Below are 18,727 nucleotides of genomic sequence, written 5' to 3'. Positions count from 1 at the left end.
CAAGATTGGATTCTTTGGGTTTTAAGTTCTCTTCCTTTTGGCTTGTTATTAACACAAATTTGAAAGTTCAATAATCTATTAAATATGCTCTTGATCAAATGGTGGAACAAATCTTGAAAAGAAAAAATGAGTGTCATGCTACATAATATAAATGATAGTCAAAGATATAAACCGTCAAGATGCTTTAAGTGTTGAGATATGATTCAAAGTATTCAAAAAATGAAGATATGATTTGAAGTAGTTGAGATATGATTCAAATATTCAAACTACCAAGATTTTAGGAGATTGTTAGTAAATTTGAATTTATCTAGATTTCCATGAATTACTATTCCTGGTCCCGTGTATAAGCTATAAATACGGGGATTGTGTAACCCTCTAAGCATTGAGTTAGAAAACAATAATAAAGCACGGCAGCTTTGATCTATTTTATCTATTCTTATCCCTTTCACTATCCTTTTTCCAACAATTTTGGTATCAGAGCCAAGTTCGTTCAATACGAGGGTGAGTGATTATTTTCTTTCACAAAACAAAAATGGCAGTAACTGGTTTTTCTTCCTCTGCACCGTTGTTACCAATCTTTAATGGTGAGAAATATGAGTAGTGGAGCATCAAGATGAAGACCTTGCTCAGATCGCAGGAGCTATGGGACTTAGTGGAGCACGGGTTCGTTGATGTATTTGAACCCACAATAGAAGAAAAGGAGAGACTAAGAGAAACCAAGAAAAATGATGCCAAGACTCTATTTATTATTCAGCAAGCAGTTCATGAGACTATTTTTCTATGAATTGCACAGCAGCAACCACGTCAAAGCAGACATGGTCAATTCTACCAAAAGAGTTTCTAGGAGATTCAAAGGTCATGACAGTGAAATTGCAATCTCTAAGACGTGATTTTGAAACTCTACTCATGACGAATGACAAATCAATTGCTGATTTTTTTTCAAGAGCAATGGTAATAGTCAGTCAGATGCGTATCTATGGAGAGAAAATTTCAGACGAAACAATTGCTGCAAAAGTGTTGAGAAGTTTGACTCCAAAGTTTAACCATGTGGTGGCTGCTATAGAAGAAGCGGTGGCTGCAATAGAAGAAGCTAAAGATCTATCAAGACTCTCTGTTGATGAACTGATGGGATCGCTTCAGGCTCATGAGTCAAGAATCAATAGAGCATCAGAAAGGAATGAAAAAAATGCACTACAAGTGAAGGAGACAGCCAACAACGAAGGCAACGAAAGAGAAAATATTCATTTAGCAGGTAGAAGTCGTGAAAGAGGAGGATTTCACAGCTTCCATAGTGGTCATGATAACATGGGTAGATGGAGAAGTGATGGACAGAGACAATTCAATGAACAAAGGAATGTCATACAATGTTACCATTGCAGAAGGTATGGGCACACAAAATCTGATTGTTGGTATAAAAATCAACGAATGAATTTTGCAGCAGAGAATGAAGAAGAAGAAGAAAAGTTGTTTATAGCGTGCATGGATACTAATCCGAAAAAAGATGACTTATGGTTTGTTAATAGCGGATGCTCGAAACATATGACAGACACCAAATCCTTATTCAAAGAGCTTGATGAGACACAAAAAATTAAGGTGCAACTTGGAAATACAAAAGAGATGCAAGTTGAAGGAAAAGGTACAGTGAAAGTCGAAATCAGTCATGGTAAGAAATAATGTTCAATTTGTACCTGGTACAATTTATTGAGTGTTGGATAATTGATGACCAGAGGACATTCAATTCTATTTGATGATAACACATGTGTCATTACATATAAGAAATCAGGCCATAAAGTTTAAATTGCCATGACTTCAAATAAGATGTTTCCACTTGATGCTTCTAACATGGAGGATTTTGCTCTTACTGCTGGCATGAAAGACGACTCAACATTATGGCATTTGAGATATGGACATCTTCATATGAATGGCTTGAAAATAGTCAGGGATAAAGGTATGATTTTCGGATTACCAAGAATTGACTCAACTAATTTATGTGAAGGATGCATTTATGGCAAGCAGACTAGGAAGTCCTTTCCGGTTGGAAAAGCTAAAAGAGCTTCACGTTGTATAGAACTAATTCATGCTGATTTATGTGGGCCAATGCAAACAAAGTCCTTGGGTGGGAGTATATACTTTTTCTTATTCATTGATGACTATAATCGCATGAGCTGGGTTTACTTCCTACAACATAAATCAGAAACTTTTCTGAAGTTCTAGATTTTCAAAGCTACGGTGGAGAACCAAAGTGGCTGTCACATTAAAGTTCTTCACACAGATAGAGGTGACGAATTCATATCTAAAGAGTTCAATCTGTTTTGTGAAGAAGAGGGCATCCAAAGGGAATTAACAACTCTCTACACTCTAGAACAAAATGGAATCGCTGAACGAAAAAATCGAACTATTGTGGAGATAGCAAGAAGTATGTTAAAAGCAAGGAGACTTCCAAACCAATTTTGGGCAGAAGCCGTAGCAACATCTGTTTATCTATTAAACATCTCACCAACAAAGGCGGTTATGAATCGAACTCCTTATGAAGCATGGCATGGAAGGAAATCATCTGTAAGTCATTTACGAATCTTTGGTTGCGTTGCTTATGGTTTGAAACATACTCAAATTTGTCAAAAGCTTGATGAAAAATCTGAAAAATGCATTTTCATTGGCTATTGTACTCAATCAAAGACATAAATTATACAACTCCATCAGTGAAAAGATTTTAGTTAGAAGGGATGAAATTTTTAATGAAAACATGAGTTGGGATTGGAGTAAAGAACGAGTAGCAAAAGATTACAGTTGAAGTTTCCCCAAATGAAGAGACAAGGGTCAACTTCAGTGCATCCACTGCAACACAGTGTGTCAAATCCATCATCTTCAGCATCATTGAACAGCAATTCTTCTCTTGAAGAACTTTCAGATGAGACACCTCCAAGGAAGTATAAATCTTTAGCTGACATATATGCATCATGTCAGTTTGCTCTTACTATTTCAGACCCTATGAATTATGAAGAAGCAACTGAAAAAGAAGACTAGAAGAAAGCCATGGCAGTAGAGATGCAGTCCGTTAAGAAAAATGGAACATGGGATATGGTTGACTTGCCAAACAAAAAGTTCTATGGAGATTTACATGGGACATGCAGCCCATTGCTATGGCCTGTTTATCAATTTGATGGAGATTTACAAGAAGAGGTTTATGTAACACCGCCAAAGGAATTCATAGAGGAAGACAAAGAAACAAAGGTATACAAGCTGAGACAAACATGGTACGGGTTAAAGTAGACATACTTACAAAGGCCTTGTCAAAAGAAAAGCTCTGTACTTGACATCTGCAACTTTGAATCAAGGTGGAGCTGAGATATGATTCAAAGTATTCAAAATGAAGATATGATTTAAAGTAGTTGAGATATGATTCAAATATTCAAACTACTAAGATTTTAGGAGATTTTAGAAGATTGTCAGTAAATTTGAATTTATCTAGATTTCCATGATTTACTATTTCTGGTCTAGTGTATAAGCTATAAATAATGTGATTGTGTATCCCTCTAAGCATTGAGTTAGAAAACAATAATAAAGCACGGCAGGTTTGATCTATTTTATCTATTCCTATCTCTTTCACTATCCCTTTTCCAACATTAAGAACTTATTTAACAACCACGATACTCAAGAAAGACTAAGAAAGCTTACCAAGCCTACTAGCTATTAAATTTCAAAGGACCACAACCCCTAAACGTAAAACTAACACCCGGGACAATCCCCTCCTCCATGACCATGCAACTCTCGGTCGCTCCCCCACCTCGACCAGTAGTCAGCAGTCACCTTAAAAAGGAAAGTAGAATTTGGTGAGTATAAACATACTTAGTAAGCAACCTATTGTAGGCTCTAATCTCATCCTTAACCTAATTAGCTACCACAAAGTTTACTCCGGATTCTAGGAAGTTTAGGCATTAGTTCTACAATTATCTAAGTTTTTAGGGAGGTCTAGAAGTTTCAACTAGTTCTCTAACTTGTCACTAACCTCTTAGATGTTCACCTTTTTTGACGGCACGGATCTATTGTATGGCGTAACAAGTGGACCAACGTTTTTGTTCTTCCAACTTAGTCAACTTACATTGTCTTGTAAGTGAATGACTGGTATCCTGGATGGAGGTGCGACCTCGTCATATATCATAGAACAATATGAGATCATCTATCTAAATATTTATGTGTAAGGTTGGTTAACAGGAGATCCTTCCATAGGAACCATAAATTTAGAAAGTTTGGGGGAGCAATCTTGTGTGTGAAAGTATTGAGTCTACATGCGTGGTCTCTCATTCCCTCTCAAGATGGGTTTAGAAAACCCCTTGGCATTTTCACATGATGGTACCTAGTCACCTTGACGATTCTACTGCTTGGTAGGGGCGCTATCAGGTTCAACCTAGGTTGTTGATAGCCTAATGGTATACTAGAGAAAATAGGAGGTAGAGACTCTAGTGATATCGTTCACACTTCTAGTAGGCCTAGTAAGCTTTTTTAGTATTCCCTAAGCGTCGTAGAGGCTAATTAAGTTCTTATTAGGGCATCTAGGCGGTTAAGTCTTGAACTCTCATTTTCAAGACTTTCTAGATTAGCTCCTCGGGGCTAATATGGTCTTGACCTCATAGAGATATAATTTAGTAGGTCAAAACCCGCTAATATCTAACAAAATTGAATCAACTTAAGTACAACTCATCAACCCGTTAGATTTTTACTTTAGAAAATTGAATAGCCTGAATTAAACTTCAAACATGTAGTACCGATTGAATCGACTAGATTTAATTACTTCGATTTTATTTTCTTTCGATCACAACTAGCACAGCTACTTTTAAAGTAGAACATTGACTTCAAAACTTGATTCCATTGGTTTTCTTTTCCTCCAACATTGATTCTATCTCAATGTTAGCAGGAAAAGCTGATGGAAAATGACTTCAATGTTATTCTTCCCGAAGGCATTGGTTTACGAATTGAAAATGAAGGTGAAGGGACTGGATCATCGTGGGCGGAGTAGGTCGTCGGCGAAGATGGTGGGGAGCTGGCTATTTTCCTCGTCTTCCTCGTCTTCGATGGATCGGCGGGGGAGATGGAGAGGCTCTAAGTGATGGGGAGATGGGGCAGTCTCCGTCGGAAGGTCGTAATTGGAAGCAAAACTGCTCAAATTGATTGCATTATGAGCGGAGGTGGAGGCTGAGACAGAGATGGAGGAGTTGTTGGAGTATGCGGGCTGCAGCTGCACTCCCACTTGCGGTGGCTGTGAGTTCTGAATTGCACTTGCAAATGCCAACCTGCTGCTTATTAATTGACTTTGAACCGCCGCAAGCTCCGCCTGCAGAGATGCCACCTGAAATTCATAAATATATTTCGATTTTAATTTTTCTAAATATTTTTCGAAACAATTCTTAGAAATAATACTGAAAGCTTGATTAATAATTTACAAAAACAGAAAATATTTTTGAAAAATTCAAATTTATCCAAATTAATGTGTTTAAAGTAGTATAAAAATTTATTCAAGTATATAATTTATAAATATTTTTTTTCCATGATTATAATTTTATTAAAATTTTGCGTAAATATCTTCGTTATTGGTAAGGAAGCAACAACAAAATTTACGCACTTATCTATAATTTCTCTTGAAAAATATGTATCAATAAATAATATGTTATAAAATATTGTTCGTTTAAAAAATCAAAGGAAAAGAAGACCTGTTGTTGAAGGGTAAGTACAGTTGAGACACAGCCATAGACAGGGTCGGAGAGTCTAGCCTGAGCTTCATAAGAAATGGTAACGACGGCGTCGTTTCGGCGACTGAGCGGAATATGCAGCAGTAGCTTCGATACATTACTCGCTCCAAACACCTTATGCACGGCGGCAAAGCGAGCAACGCCCTGATCGGAGGCAAAATGTGGTGCAAAGATGCAGCCATTGACGCATTTTCTACGGAGAAACTTGCAGGCACCACAGGGAGCGGTGGCAGCCCCGATGTCGGTAGGGGTGGAGGAGGTGGTGTCGGTGTTGGCAGCGGAGGAGGTACGTTTGCCAAGGTCTTTCCGGCGAGGGAATTGGTGATCAGCATCAGCCATGTGAAGGCAGTGTAGAAGGAATTATTGTAGGGATTGGTTTTATAAAGAGAGAGGGCCACGTTAGTCTCGTGGGAAAGGTTGGCGAAAATGAGGAAGTTTCTTTTGAATAATCGCTTTATAGAGACGTTATGAATGGGTTGGTGAAGGGAGGGAAATGTGAAGAGCGGGGTGGTGTGAGATGCACGTGCAAAGGGAGTGACTTCTTCTTCTTCTTCTCTCTCTCTCTCTAATATAACGTTTAGTTTTCCATTCCTTAAAAGTTAGATGATATAATGATGAAGAAATGACCACAAGGTTTGTGCTGTCCTTGACGTGTGGGATGGATGATCATTGAGTTTGGGCAACCTTTATATACAATACCAAAATTAATACTAAGCTCCAATATTTTCGGATTGGTTGGATTGGTAATCCAAATAATTTGATATTGTTTTACAGCTCAATCTAACCTTCTATTTTAAGTTGGGTTGTCTTGTCTGAGGAGGATGAGCATTGTGAGGAGAGTGATATAAAAGGAATCAATATAGCATTAGTCAAGCTATGTAGGTCGGATTTTGTCCAATAACCCACTTAAGGTCATGCTCACACCACGAAGCTCACAACTTATGGTCGACCTAGACACACTGCAGCAGTCCACGACCGAATAACCTCTGTGGCCCAAATGCACACGATCAGGAAACACAATTCACGACGCCCACACTTGACTAGAATTCCGCACCTCAACCCAGTTCACGACCCGTGCGCGTCATCTCCCCCTAGCGACACGTGTCACTATCTGTAATCGCCGACTCCTTGGCTTATGCGACAACATTAACGACTTGACGGCTCCGCAGCTAAACAATCCAGCTATCTAGCACGACTAGGAATAGACAATTTGATACCATCCCCTACGTTTCTTTACTATCGCGGAGCTGAAATTGACATTTTTTTTAAGGCTATTAGGGTCAATATGATGTCTGATTGCTTAAATTCAAGTTGAATGAAGAAAATGTGAATGGTTAACGAAATTAGATGGATATTCTAATAGTTTTGAGGGACGAAATCATGCATTCGATTTTAGGGAGAACGTCTGTGAAAGTCATCCAAGTAAGTGGCCTTACTATTGACATAGGTAGAATTTTTTGCTATATGATGACACGTGTCCCGTGGGTTTGTACGTGTCATATGTTTGATAGGTGCGAGATGTTTATGAAATGACATATCTATGATATGACTATGATATGATGTGTTGGTGATATAATATATGTTATGATATGATATGTTTGACGATGTTGTACATGTTATGATATAATTTATGGTATGATACGTGCGTAATATGATATGGTATGTTGAAGGATATGTTATATGCATGGTATGATATAACACGATGTATGACAGGCATGATACATAGTAAATATGTTTTGACATGATATACAACCCCAAAATATGTTTTAAAGTTATGTTATAAAAATGATATGATATGAAACAAAATGGAAGGGGTTGTTTTATATGGTTTCATAAATGAAAAATGTTGGGACCTCATGCATCAATATATCTTACATGCGTTGGGGAATTATCCCCTTTATGATAAGTACGGACGCGTATGTTATGGAAAGAAAAAATGATCATTGTATTTATCATAATGCTACAACGGTTACTATTCCTACCGAGTGTTTGACAATAGCACCATAGAATGCTAGCCCGACTAGGCAAGGGGCCCAAGAGATGTTCGAATCGACTAGTGGTCCATACTCGCACATATGGGCCGAGTGTAGAATAGTAAATGCACATCCAATGCCTCATTAAGATAGTTACCTAAGAGAATACGATTTTAAATGATAGGTCCCATTCATGATTGCATGTGTTTGCATCCGGCACTAATAGTGAGATCATTTACTGAATATTTCTTAAAAATACTAAAGTCACATGCTACTTCTATTTTTCAGGTAAAGGCAAGGCACCCTGCACGGTTGACGGTGACATCACAACTTTAAAGACCATGACACATGCATAGGGTAATCGTATTTAATTTCGTAAACTATAGGTAAGTATAGGATATTTCTGTTTTATTTTTACTTATGTTTATTTTAATTTTCCGTTGTTTTGTTTTAAAGATCTTTTATTAAACATGTAAGTCCATGACAATGTTTTATGAATATCAAATGATTAATTCCGCATAAAACGGTTAAGTTATGTACATGGTAGCAACTTTAGGTTAGTAAAAATCTAGCTCGTTACAGCTGATATTAGAGCTCTAGGTTATAAATTCTATAAACTAGCCTACTAGGTCGGTTTGGCATGTTCCATGGTCCCACCGTCGATGCCTCGTCACTATCAAGTATGTCATGCATAAGATAAGAAGAAAAGAAAAAAAAAATCTCTTCCATTGTGTATACTATGATTGCTTACTATTATATTAATGATTGTAGTATGATGGTTGACTTAATTGTATGTTTATATGGCAACTTATGATGATATGTAATATGATGTGAATTACTATAGTGAATAGTATACTTGAGGAAAACAACATTTGTTTTAGAAGCATGCCGCCTAGAGGACGTCGAGAAAGAGGACGACCCCTTATTAGAGAAAGGGGAAGAGGTGAAGGAAGCCGACCCTGCGAGGGCTTAGTAACTTATACAGATGTAGCTGCGTCACTGGTGAATATGATGTGTGAATTATTCCATGTCATGATGCAAACAATAGTGGCCACCCAACAAGCCAATAGCTCGTAATATATACGAGGGGCAAGATAGTTATGAGATTTCAAGCGGTATGTCCCATGTACCTTCAGCGGGACTGCGGGAGACCCAACAGAGGCACAAGTATGCTATCGTCAATGGAGATGATTTTCTTATTAATGGATTGTCAGGTGATCAAAAGGTGTCCTTTGCATCATTCATGTTGAAAAAACACGCAAAATTGTGGTAGATGGATAACCAAGAAATTCTTAGCCTTGATGGAAGTGCAATACCATGGTCTCGCTTCAAAGAGGTATTCTTGAAGCAATATTATCCAAAGGTAGTCCGGCTCAGAAAACAACAAGAGTTCACCCATCTGACCCAAGGTGTACTTTCTGTGGACAACTACGCGAGGGAATTCATGAGGTTGAAGCAATTTGCGCCGTCATTAGTGGATACAGAACTGAAAATGGCTGGGAGGTTCGTCATAGGCCTGAATTCAGAAATTCGTAGAATGGTGGAAGCCATAGATCCTACCACGTATGAAGCTAACTTGAGGGCAGCTAAAGCCATGGAAAAACCTAGAGAAGAGGTATGTCGAGAGTGAGTCGTCGTGATCGGCCACAAACGATGGTACGAATAGATAAACTCACATCGACAACCACCAGCATGTAAAGCTCGGTACACTGATAGACACCCTCCTCAATATGCAAACAAATATCCCAGAGACCAAGAAAGAGGGCAAGAAGGTGAGAAACCACTGTGTCGTGAATGTGGGAAACAACACTGGAGCAGATGTATGGTCAGATCTAGGACTTGTTTTCGGTTTGGTCACGAAGGTCACATTGTTAAATACTGTATTGTGAAGAGGACAAAAAACCCCGTCGATCCACCAGAAGCCCAGGTGGAGCAAAGAGACCTATGTAGACCCGCTATTAGGTAAGGGCGTATGCATCCACTAGTAGGGACGCTAACAAATCGGACATAGTGGTGAGAGGTACACTATCCATCATGGGACATTACACTTTAACGATATTTGATTCAGACTCTATGAATTCATTCATATATGTGTCATTTGTTAGTCAAGTAGGGTTCGAACTAGAACCTCTATTGAGTGTGTTAACTATTAGTACCCGCGGGATAGACTTAGTTGCTAGATATAGAGTAAAAGATGGGCAAGGAATAGTAGCAGGACAAACTTTAAGCATAGACCTGATAGTTATTAGCATGACGGATTTTGACATAATACTACGGATGGATTGGTTAGCTGAAAACTATGTTAGTATATATTGTTACCAGAAGAATGTAGTATTCTCACTGCCATTAGGATCCAGTTTTAAGTTCAAGAGTGCATGTACTGGAGTTACCCCTAAACTAGTTTCGATGAGGAAGGCCAAAAGACTAATCCAACAAGGAGGGGGATCCAGTTTTAAGTTCAAGAGTGCATGTACTGGAGTTACCCCTAAACTAGTTTCGATGATGAAGGCCAAAAGACTAATCCAACAAGGAGGGTGGACAAAATTAGCTTGTGCAGTAGATACAAAAGGGAAAGAGAAGACTATGGATACAGTACCATTAGTGAGTGAATTCCCAGACGTATTTTCAAAGGATTTACTAGGAATTCCCCCTTCCCGAACAGTAGGCTTTGGCATAAAACTTGAACTAGGAACTAGTCCTATTTCTAAAGTTTCTTATCGTATGGTGCTAGCAGAATTGAAGGAATTTAAAGTGTAGTTATAAGATCTATTGAAACAAAGCTTCATTTGCCCTAGTGTACCTCTTTAGGGTGCACCGGTGCTGTTTATTAAAAAGAAGGATAACTCGATACGTTGTTTCAATTCACAAAAAATGCACAAAACTCTACCCCTACTTCAATTTGGATCTCCTCATATCTGCTTCTTGATTCTTTCACCAAGTTTGTAGAGCTTTCCACAACAAAGCTATTGTCAATTACTTTTGAAGTTATTGTCGATTACTATTTGAAGGTAAAATTGAACTAACCATCCTTAATTTTTTTTTCCGTACTTTACTACTTTTGAAAAGTTTTGGAGTTTTGAAATTTTGGGAACCAAGCTCCCGATCACTCTTAAATAAGTAGTCACCTTGGATTTTTCGTAAGAAATACTTGTGGGAATAGTGTTGGAATACTTTGAAACTATGATAATAGCATTGTATGCTAGAAAAGATCATACTTAGATATCATAAACATGATTTTAGAATTACGATCGTTGAAATGACTGATACACTGAAATGAGTCCCTAAGTCTGTTTGTTATAACCTAGATGGGTTAATTCGATTACGTTGAGTATGAGATAAGCCGATTGATTGTTTTACTTTGATTTACCTGATTTATGCTTGCTTATATGCTCTATAAAGTATAAATGTGAACTTTTGACTATGATTAGGGCCTATATGCCTTTAATGAACCACCATGTTTGCACTTATAATTTTTGTTAGAATGATTAAATGGGTTTAGTGTGACAAATGACTTAAGTGTCCTATATGGTGTTCTGAGTTAGATATGGTCCAAAGATATGTCCAGACTTGAGTAGGACATGATGGATTACATGAACGGTGGAAGACTCTTAAAGATTGACCATAATGAGTTAAAAACACTTCCCTATCCCTGGTAGGGATAATTAGGGTTAACTAGCTAATTTTAATAGTGAACATCTTGATTACTTGGAGTTTACTTGTATGCCGAGGGCAAACCTAGATTGGTCCTAATCGGTTAGTGCCTTGATATAAAAACGTAATGAGAAACTTGATGAGATTCAAGTGTATCAGTATCGCATGTGGAAAGGAACTCAGGACCTCCCAAAGAGCTCCCGCTTCGCAAACTAGTAGAAAGGGAAAAGACTTTCTAAAACTTTTTTTTTTTTTTTAAAGATTAAAGATAGTAACACTGCTTTTGAAGTCATATATATTTTTGAAATATGGTACGAATTATTCTGTCACATCTAACAATAAATGTATTTTTTATTTTTAATTTTTTTTGGAAGTCTAAGTATTAACGAAACGTTGCTGGAGACTATTAAAAAGTTTTTAAAAAAATTACTAACTATTTTCATTAAAAAAAAAAAAAAAACTATACGGTTAATTTTAAATTTATAACTATATGGGTAATTTTAAACTTAAAACTTGTAAAAGTCCAAATATAAATTCCACGTATTTTTATTAATTAGCATTTAAAAAAAAAAATTTAACAGTTTTAAATGAAATTTAACTGAAATGGAAAAGGCCTGTTAGCCCACAGCCCATATTGTGAAAAAAGCCGGAAAGAAGGAGTACATCTTAACCAGCAGGTTCAGTCGACAACTCCAGCCGCCTCACCTCAAGCTCTCGCTCTTATTTCACTCCAACGGCGACGGCACCAGCAGCCTGCGGCGAAGTCTCTGTCTCTGTCTCTGTCTCTGTCTCTGTCTCTTCAACCTCTACGGCCGTCTCAACGGAACTCACCTTCTACGAATTGACCTAAATCGGTACAATACCCCTTCAGATTTCTCCACTAAAACCCTCCCTTAAGCCCTTCCGTTCATCCTTCTCCGCCCAATGCTACGCTTCTACCACTCTCCTACTCTCTCAAGAGTCCTCCTCCTCCGGAGGTTTTCCTCCGCTGCCACCGCCACCGCTCCACCCCTTGATTCCGATCCCGAACCTTCATTTTCGTACTTGGAGGGTTTTCCGAAGCCAGATCCGAAGTACGCCGAGACAATCCTCGCCATTCCGCGCTCCATCTCCGGAAAGAACATTTCCGCTAAAGAGCGCAAGGTTGGCCGCGTTCCAAGCATCGTGTTCGAGCAAGAGGACGGTCAGCATGGCGGAAATAAGCGTCTCATATCTGTACGGACTAATCAAATTAGGAAGCTTGTAAATCATCTAGGTCGCTCTTTCTTCCTCTCCAGGCTTTTTGATCTCGAAGTTCGGTCCGAGTTCGAATCCGGGGATATTGTTGAGAAGGTTCGGGTCTTACCTCGGAAGGTACTCTATTATCTTGTCTGTAAGGACTAAATTTCGCTTAGGAACTTTCATGAAATTTCCAACTTATTGAGTTTATGAGATGATTTATGAGGAGGATTAGAATAATTGATTGTTTCATGGTCGTAAAGGAGCTGAGAGCATTGTGCACACTGTAGTTTCAATGATCATTATATTTCATGTATATGTTTTGATTAATCAGAAGATAAGAAGATGGGTTTAGTTCAATTTTGATCATAAGTTAGTGTAAGATCTTGTGAGAATATATATAATATAATACCCATTCTGAACTTGCACCATTCATGTTTGTTCAGATTCATCTTCATGCGGGAACAGATGCACCACTTAATGTTACTTTCATAAGGGCACCTTCACACGCTTTATTAAAAGTTGATGTACCTCTTGTTTTCCGAGGGGAAGATGTATGCCCTGGATTGAGGAAAGGTACTGCTGCAAGACTAAGTTCCTTTTATTTGATTTTCTTTAAAGTCTATAAATGTTATGCAGTAATTTATAAGATTTGAAGATATAACAGCTTTTTGTTTGGGTGGGATTTCGTGAGATCCCACATCAGTTGGGGAGGAGAACAAAACATCCTTTATAAGAGTGTGGAAACCTCTCCCTAACAGACGCGTTTTAAAAACCTTGCGGGGAAGCCCGAAAGAGAAGCCTAAAGAGGATAATATTTGCTTGTGGTGGGCTTCGGTTGTTATAAATGGTATTAGAGCCAGACACCGGGCGATGTGCTAGTGAGAAGGTTGAGCTCCCCGAAGGGGGTGGACACGGGGCGGTGTGCCAACAAGAATGCTGGATCCCAAAGGGGGGTGGATTTGGGGGTCCCACCTCAATTGGAGAAGGAATGAGTGCTAGCGAGAAAGTTGGGCTCCGAAGGGGGGTGAATTGTGAGATCCCATATCAGTTGGGGAGGAGAACGAAATACCCTTTATAAGGGTGTGGAAATAGCAGTTTATAAGGGTATGGAAATAGCAGTCGCGTTTTAAAAACATTTAAGGGAAAACCAGAATGGGAAAGCTCAAAGAGGACCATATCTGCCAGCTGTGGGCTTGGACGGTTACAGATTTACTTTGAAACTATCATTGACATGGGATTCTTGAATTCTCCAGCTAGATGGGGATATGGATCTAAATATGTTAATATTACCAGAATTTAGCTTCTGTTAAATTGAAACATCAGGTTTGTTTTCTGATAGATCGGGTCTAAAGGATCTAGTTTCTGTTTCTGCATTGTTCTTGCATCTTGTTTCTGATTTTGTAGGGCATTTTTGTTTGTACTCCTTTTCTCATTACAAAAAATTCAGAAAAGGAAGTACTTGCATCTTGTTTCTGCATTCGTACTTTCTGCAAAGTTTCTGGTTTACTTAAAAATGTTCTGGCATTCCTACGAAAAAATTATTGCGGGCGTCGATCCTGATTATGTTATCTTCAAAGGAGAGAACAATTATATTCTTACTCCTTTAGTGAACAGTTTTCTAATGTTTGAAAAATTCTACAGGATCTTATTTGAATACGATTAAGAGGACAGTTAAATACCTTTGCCCTGCTGATATTGTTCCTCCATATATCGATGTTGATCTTAGCGAGTTAGATGTTGGGCAAAAGTTGGTTACGGGTGACCTCAAGGTTCATCCTGCGTTAAAGCTTCTTCGGTCAAAGGACGAGCCTGTTTGTAAGATTGCAGGAGCCCGAGCTTCCGATCAACAAAGGAAATCAAAGTAACTCTGGACTATCAATATCTTAGTTGCTTCGACATTAAAGCTTCTTCTGTTAAAGAAGACAATGTTTGTAAGATTATGGGATCCAGGATTTCCTGATCAGCCAAGAAATCTTAATAATCCCTCCAGATTTTGATCACCGTGGGTTTTAAATTTTTTCTCCCAATACTTTAGAAAGCAAAGTACGTTGTTTGTTGTTGGTTCACTAGCATTTATTTGATCTCTCTGTTCATGGAATGGCTTGAACTCTGATGAGCAAGAATATTGTGGTAACTTTTTAGAGGGAGTTTTTAGCTTAATTGGAGGAGGCATTTGTAACATATTATACAATATTTCCTTGAAATTGGTTTCCCATTGCATTGGTTAATGTTATTCAAGGGGCAAATGCTATTGGTTCCTAAATTTTAAAGAGCACTTGGCTGGGTTTTAGTAAGTTTTGTGGGTTTTTAAAATCAAACGATGTAGTCTATGGACTTTGGGCGTCCCAATCAACTCGGCTTAACCGTGGCTTTTGATCCATGGAAGATATTGGGAGGATTTTAGCTTTTTTATTTTCTTTTTTCGAATCAATTTGGATGATATTGATAGTTTTTTTTTTATTATTATTTTTTTATTCTAGGAGTTAGTATGAAAATTCTAAGGTCATTAATGTAATTTTAAACCATATATGATTGGCATATATAAACTTGTACAAGACTGAACCATGAAATATTTAATCTATCTTTATAAATCTGTTAATCAATAAAATTAATATTTCATAGATGATCATATATGACTCAATCTTAATCCTAAGTGAATTATGAACTCTTTCTTGCTTATTAATCGAAAAAATTAATATTTCACAGGATGATCGTTGACTAGAGAGATGCAAACGTAGGTGATGTCACTCGATTAAACTTAATTGGACCTTGCGGGTTCGATTGAATTGAAGTTTTTTACCTTCGGACCATTGAGAGTTGGATTTTTTTTTAATTGATTTTCATCCGATTTCTTCTTTTGATTGAATAGTTTGACCGAATTTCCAAAATTTGATTAAGAGCCTTAGAAATGGCTTGAAAAGCAAAATGGTGATTTTGACCCTTTCCTAATTTGGGATTTAGAGGATCCTGGGTCAGATCAACCAAGGAGGAAAAGGAAAAGAAAAATAACGAATGCTAGGGGTTTGAGGAGAAAGAGAGACTACCTAATTTTGCATCACCGATCACTCTTCACCAAAACCCGTTCAGTAGTCGACAGAGAATAGCTGCATCTCGTTCATCCTTTTCCATAAAAAATCGATGTGTAACAGAGGGTAAGGTTTATGGATTTTTTTTTGCCTTAAGAGAATGGATTAGCTCGAGGAGTTAATCCTAAATATCCTAGAAACAAGATATGAAATTTAAACTGCTTATATGCTCGTAAGAATCTATTGGCAGTGTGAACAGTGTTATCAGATTCTTCATTACCCTTTCCACTTTCGTGCCTCCATTTCTTAGATAGACATAAATCGATTAAAGAAATGCATCGAGACAACTAAGTGCCTCAACCTTTTGGAAATGGCCAAAGGTCTCCTAAACAAGACCTCTTTGCTATAAACCCACCCTAACAACATTGTTACCGTCATTGTATTCAAATATACATATAATACATCTCAACCTTCGTTGAATCTAGCTTCATTGATTCGAATTCTAATCGAAGTCAAAACTATTACAAAAAACTACTGATCAATTTACATAACTAACTAAATAGATTGTTTTTGTTTTGCGGTAGTAAGAGTTGAGTGTCAAAAATGGTTCTAATGGGAAGACCCAAGAGCTTGCAACACTCTTAAGAGCAAAGAGGTCAAATAGATAGCCAGAAGGCCTCCTCCCAACACTGCATCAACCCTCATCTCTCTCCTTGGCAAACTTACAAGCGCCCATAGCAGCCCTCCTACCAACAGCCCCAATGTCTCCATCACGTAAGGGTCAGCCGGGATGGCCACCGGCTCCGGATACTTCTTCCATGAAGCGCTGACAAGGGACATCCCAAGGCCGAACAGCGTGCTGAAGATGGGGCCGGCGTAGCAGCCGGAGATGGCTATTTGGGAGCCTCGCTGCCCGCCGTTCATGGCCATGGTCACATTGGAAACTAAATCCCCAAGAGAGTTTCCCCAAGCCAGGAAGGTCAGTCCTAGAATTGAAGGGCTTATGCCCATTATGTAGCCAAGTGAAACCAATAGCCCTACCAGTTCCTGAGCTATAATATAACTCCATGTTAAACTCATGGTGAACCCAGCTGCAAGCCATGGGAACAGCCACTTCTTTGGTGGGCTTGAATTCTCAGTTGTCACAAATGCAACAATTCCAAAACTAACTCCGACCAGCAAGGCGACGATGCAGATGATAACGTTCGACTGAGACATATCGATCTGGTGGTGAAATGCCCATAGAAAAGCTAAGAGAATGGGAGCTAATGTCACTGAAGCAACTGCGTACAGTCTACACCAGTTTTCTTCAGCAATAGTGGGAATTGTCAGCCTTCTAGGCAAGTAAAGAGGAATCTCAAGAAGGCGAAGGAAAAAAACACAAGAAGGCGAAAAACTAGGACAAAAACAGACATCGTATATGTCGATTCTAACACCGTCGTCGTTGTCGTCATCGTCATTTTGGCCCTCAGACTCATCCTTTGGTGGCTCTTTCAAAAGGGGTTGGAAAATATCCCTTCTCAAACTAAGCCATTGGGCATGGGAGACATAAACAACCAAAACGTAAACAAGATACATGGAAGAAAAGGCAAGGGAACCCCACAGATTGATATGTCCATGAAGCAATATCAAAAAAACAGACAAAAGAACCAAGAGGAAGAACAAAACATCTCTAATGAAGGCAACCCTATTAACCTTAATCCGTCGAAAACGCAGCAAAATGCTTATGATTCCGACAACGACGCAGGTAACAAACGAGGCTCCACCAAGAACAGTATTCAAGCCAATATCAGTAGTTCCATCTCCCATGAAAGCAACAAGGCTGGAAAAAACATCAGGTGCGCCATTACCCAAAGAAAGCAGAGTAACACCAGCAATTGTTGGGGATAGATTCAACAATTTCGACAAACTCTCAAGGGAAGAGCAAAAGTATTCAGAAGCAGTGTTACCCAAAAGATAGAACAACACAAGAAGCCACAGAAACAACAGAGTATAGCCCAGAATGCTAAAACTTCCATACTGACAATAGAAAACATTAAGATAATCTATATAGCCTTGGGTGTTACAAGGGTTGTTGGATTTAAGAACAGAGCACTTAGCTTCAAAGTCAGGTAGACCAATAAAATTCCGGCAATCTTCCTGAGCAGTGCCATGGAGTTTTCTGAAGCTCTTGTTAAGAACACGGAATTGGGTTTCTTCTGGATAGTGAAATCGAATCGCTAAAAAAGCACAGGCCAGTGAGAGAATCGAGAGATTCAAGAAAATAACAAAACCCTTCTGTTTGAAGAGAGAAACTAAGAAACCCATTAAAGAAAACCAATCAACAAGCTCTGCTTCTCTCTCTATCTGTCTCAAGAACAGAGAAAATGAGGATGGTTCGTGATTCCTGGATCAGGGAAGCGAGCAATTGGCAGATACTTGAAGAAGACGACAAAATTCTTCGCCAAAATCAAAGAAGGGAAGATTTCCAGTCGAGGGATGTGGATGGTTTTGTCGTCTAAGCCAGAACGAAAGCGTAATGGAATTGAATAGACGGAGCAGCTTAATCCATAAGCGGAACAGTTTGTGGTGTTGATTTCGGGAAAGAAGAGGGTTAGCAGAAGAAATCAAAAGGGGCAGGTGAAAAGCAACAAAAAGAGTGAGAGGAAGGAATTGAAAACGGAGACGAAGCCATTGGCAAGAACCCACTTGTCAGACGTTCGGATACCACTTGTCGTCGCCTGATTGGGGATTTAGGACTACGCGTTTCATACGCACAAAACCATGATTTTTAAAATTTGTTTGTTTTGTACAATAAATTTTATTTTTGAATCCAAAATAAAAATTTAAAAACAAAAACAACTTTCCTATAAGATAAGAAAACTTTTACGGAAATGCTTTACATGGAAATGTAGTTATTATGAGTGGTTTGATTGAAAATTTATAATGGAAGAGGTTTGGAAATAAGATGTTCGAAAATATAATATCAATTAATCATGGGAATGTTATTAGAATTTTATTTAAATAAATCATATTTTTGTTTGGCTTCATGGCTACTTTTATGATAATTATGGCATAAATAAGTATTAACATTTTGTAGATAGAAAGGAATAGTAATACTGTTACTTTATTG

General features: G+C 38.3%; 3 protein-coding genes across 3 annotated transcripts; 1 reads left to right on the top strand and 2 right to left on the bottom strand.

Moving 5' to 3' along the window:
* Positions 1 to 4,776: 4,776 nt before the first annotated feature.
* On the bottom strand, positions 4,777 to 6,086 carry LOC111449577 (LOB domain-containing protein 20). Its single transcript, XM_023089524.1, has 2 exons — positions 5,706 to 6,086; positions 4,777 to 5,344 (listed from the first exon to the last, which is right to left on the bottom strand). The coding sequence occupies exons 1-2, from the start codon at positions 6,081 to 6,083 to the stop codon at positions 4,997 to 4,999; spliced, it is 726 nt and encodes a 241-aa protein (XP_022945292.1). The 5' UTR covers positions 6,084 to 6,086; the 3' UTR covers positions 4,777 to 4,996.
* A 5,927-nt stretch (positions 6,087 to 12,013) lies between these two features.
* Positions 12,014 to 14,813, top strand: LOC111453766 (50S ribosomal protein L25). Its single transcript, XM_023094992.1, has 3 exons — positions 12,014 to 12,721; positions 13,033 to 13,162; positions 14,231 to 14,813. The coding sequence occupies exons 1-3, from the start codon at positions 12,293 to 12,295 to the stop codon at positions 14,452 to 14,454; spliced, it is 783 nt and encodes a 260-aa protein (XP_022950760.1). The 5' UTR covers positions 12,014 to 12,292; the 3' UTR covers positions 14,455 to 14,813.
* A 1,206-nt stretch (positions 14,814 to 16,019) lies between these two features.
* On the bottom strand, positions 16,020 to 18,296 carry LOC111453414 (cation/calcium exchanger 2-like). Its single transcript, XM_023094515.1, has one exon. It carries the CDS (start codon positions 17,920 to 17,922, stop codon positions 16,225 to 16,227), a length of 1,698 nt encoding a protein of 565 aa, XP_022950283.1. The 5' UTR covers positions 17,923 to 18,296; the 3' UTR covers positions 16,020 to 16,224.
* Positions 18,297 to 18,727: the final 431 nt, after the last annotated feature.

The sequence above is a fragment of the Cucurbita moschata genome, unplaced genomic scaffold (assembly GCF_002738365.1).
Source record: "Cucurbita moschata cultivar Rifu unplaced genomic scaffold, Cmos_1.0 Cmo_Scf00001, whole genome shotgun sequence".
In the NCBI taxonomy this organism is placed as follows: Eukaryota; Viridiplantae; Streptophyta; class Magnoliopsida; order Cucurbitales; family Cucurbitaceae; genus Cucurbita; species Cucurbita moschata.
The sequence above is the reverse complement of the archived record's forward strand: the minus strand, read 5'-3'. Positions and strand labels throughout refer to the sequence as shown.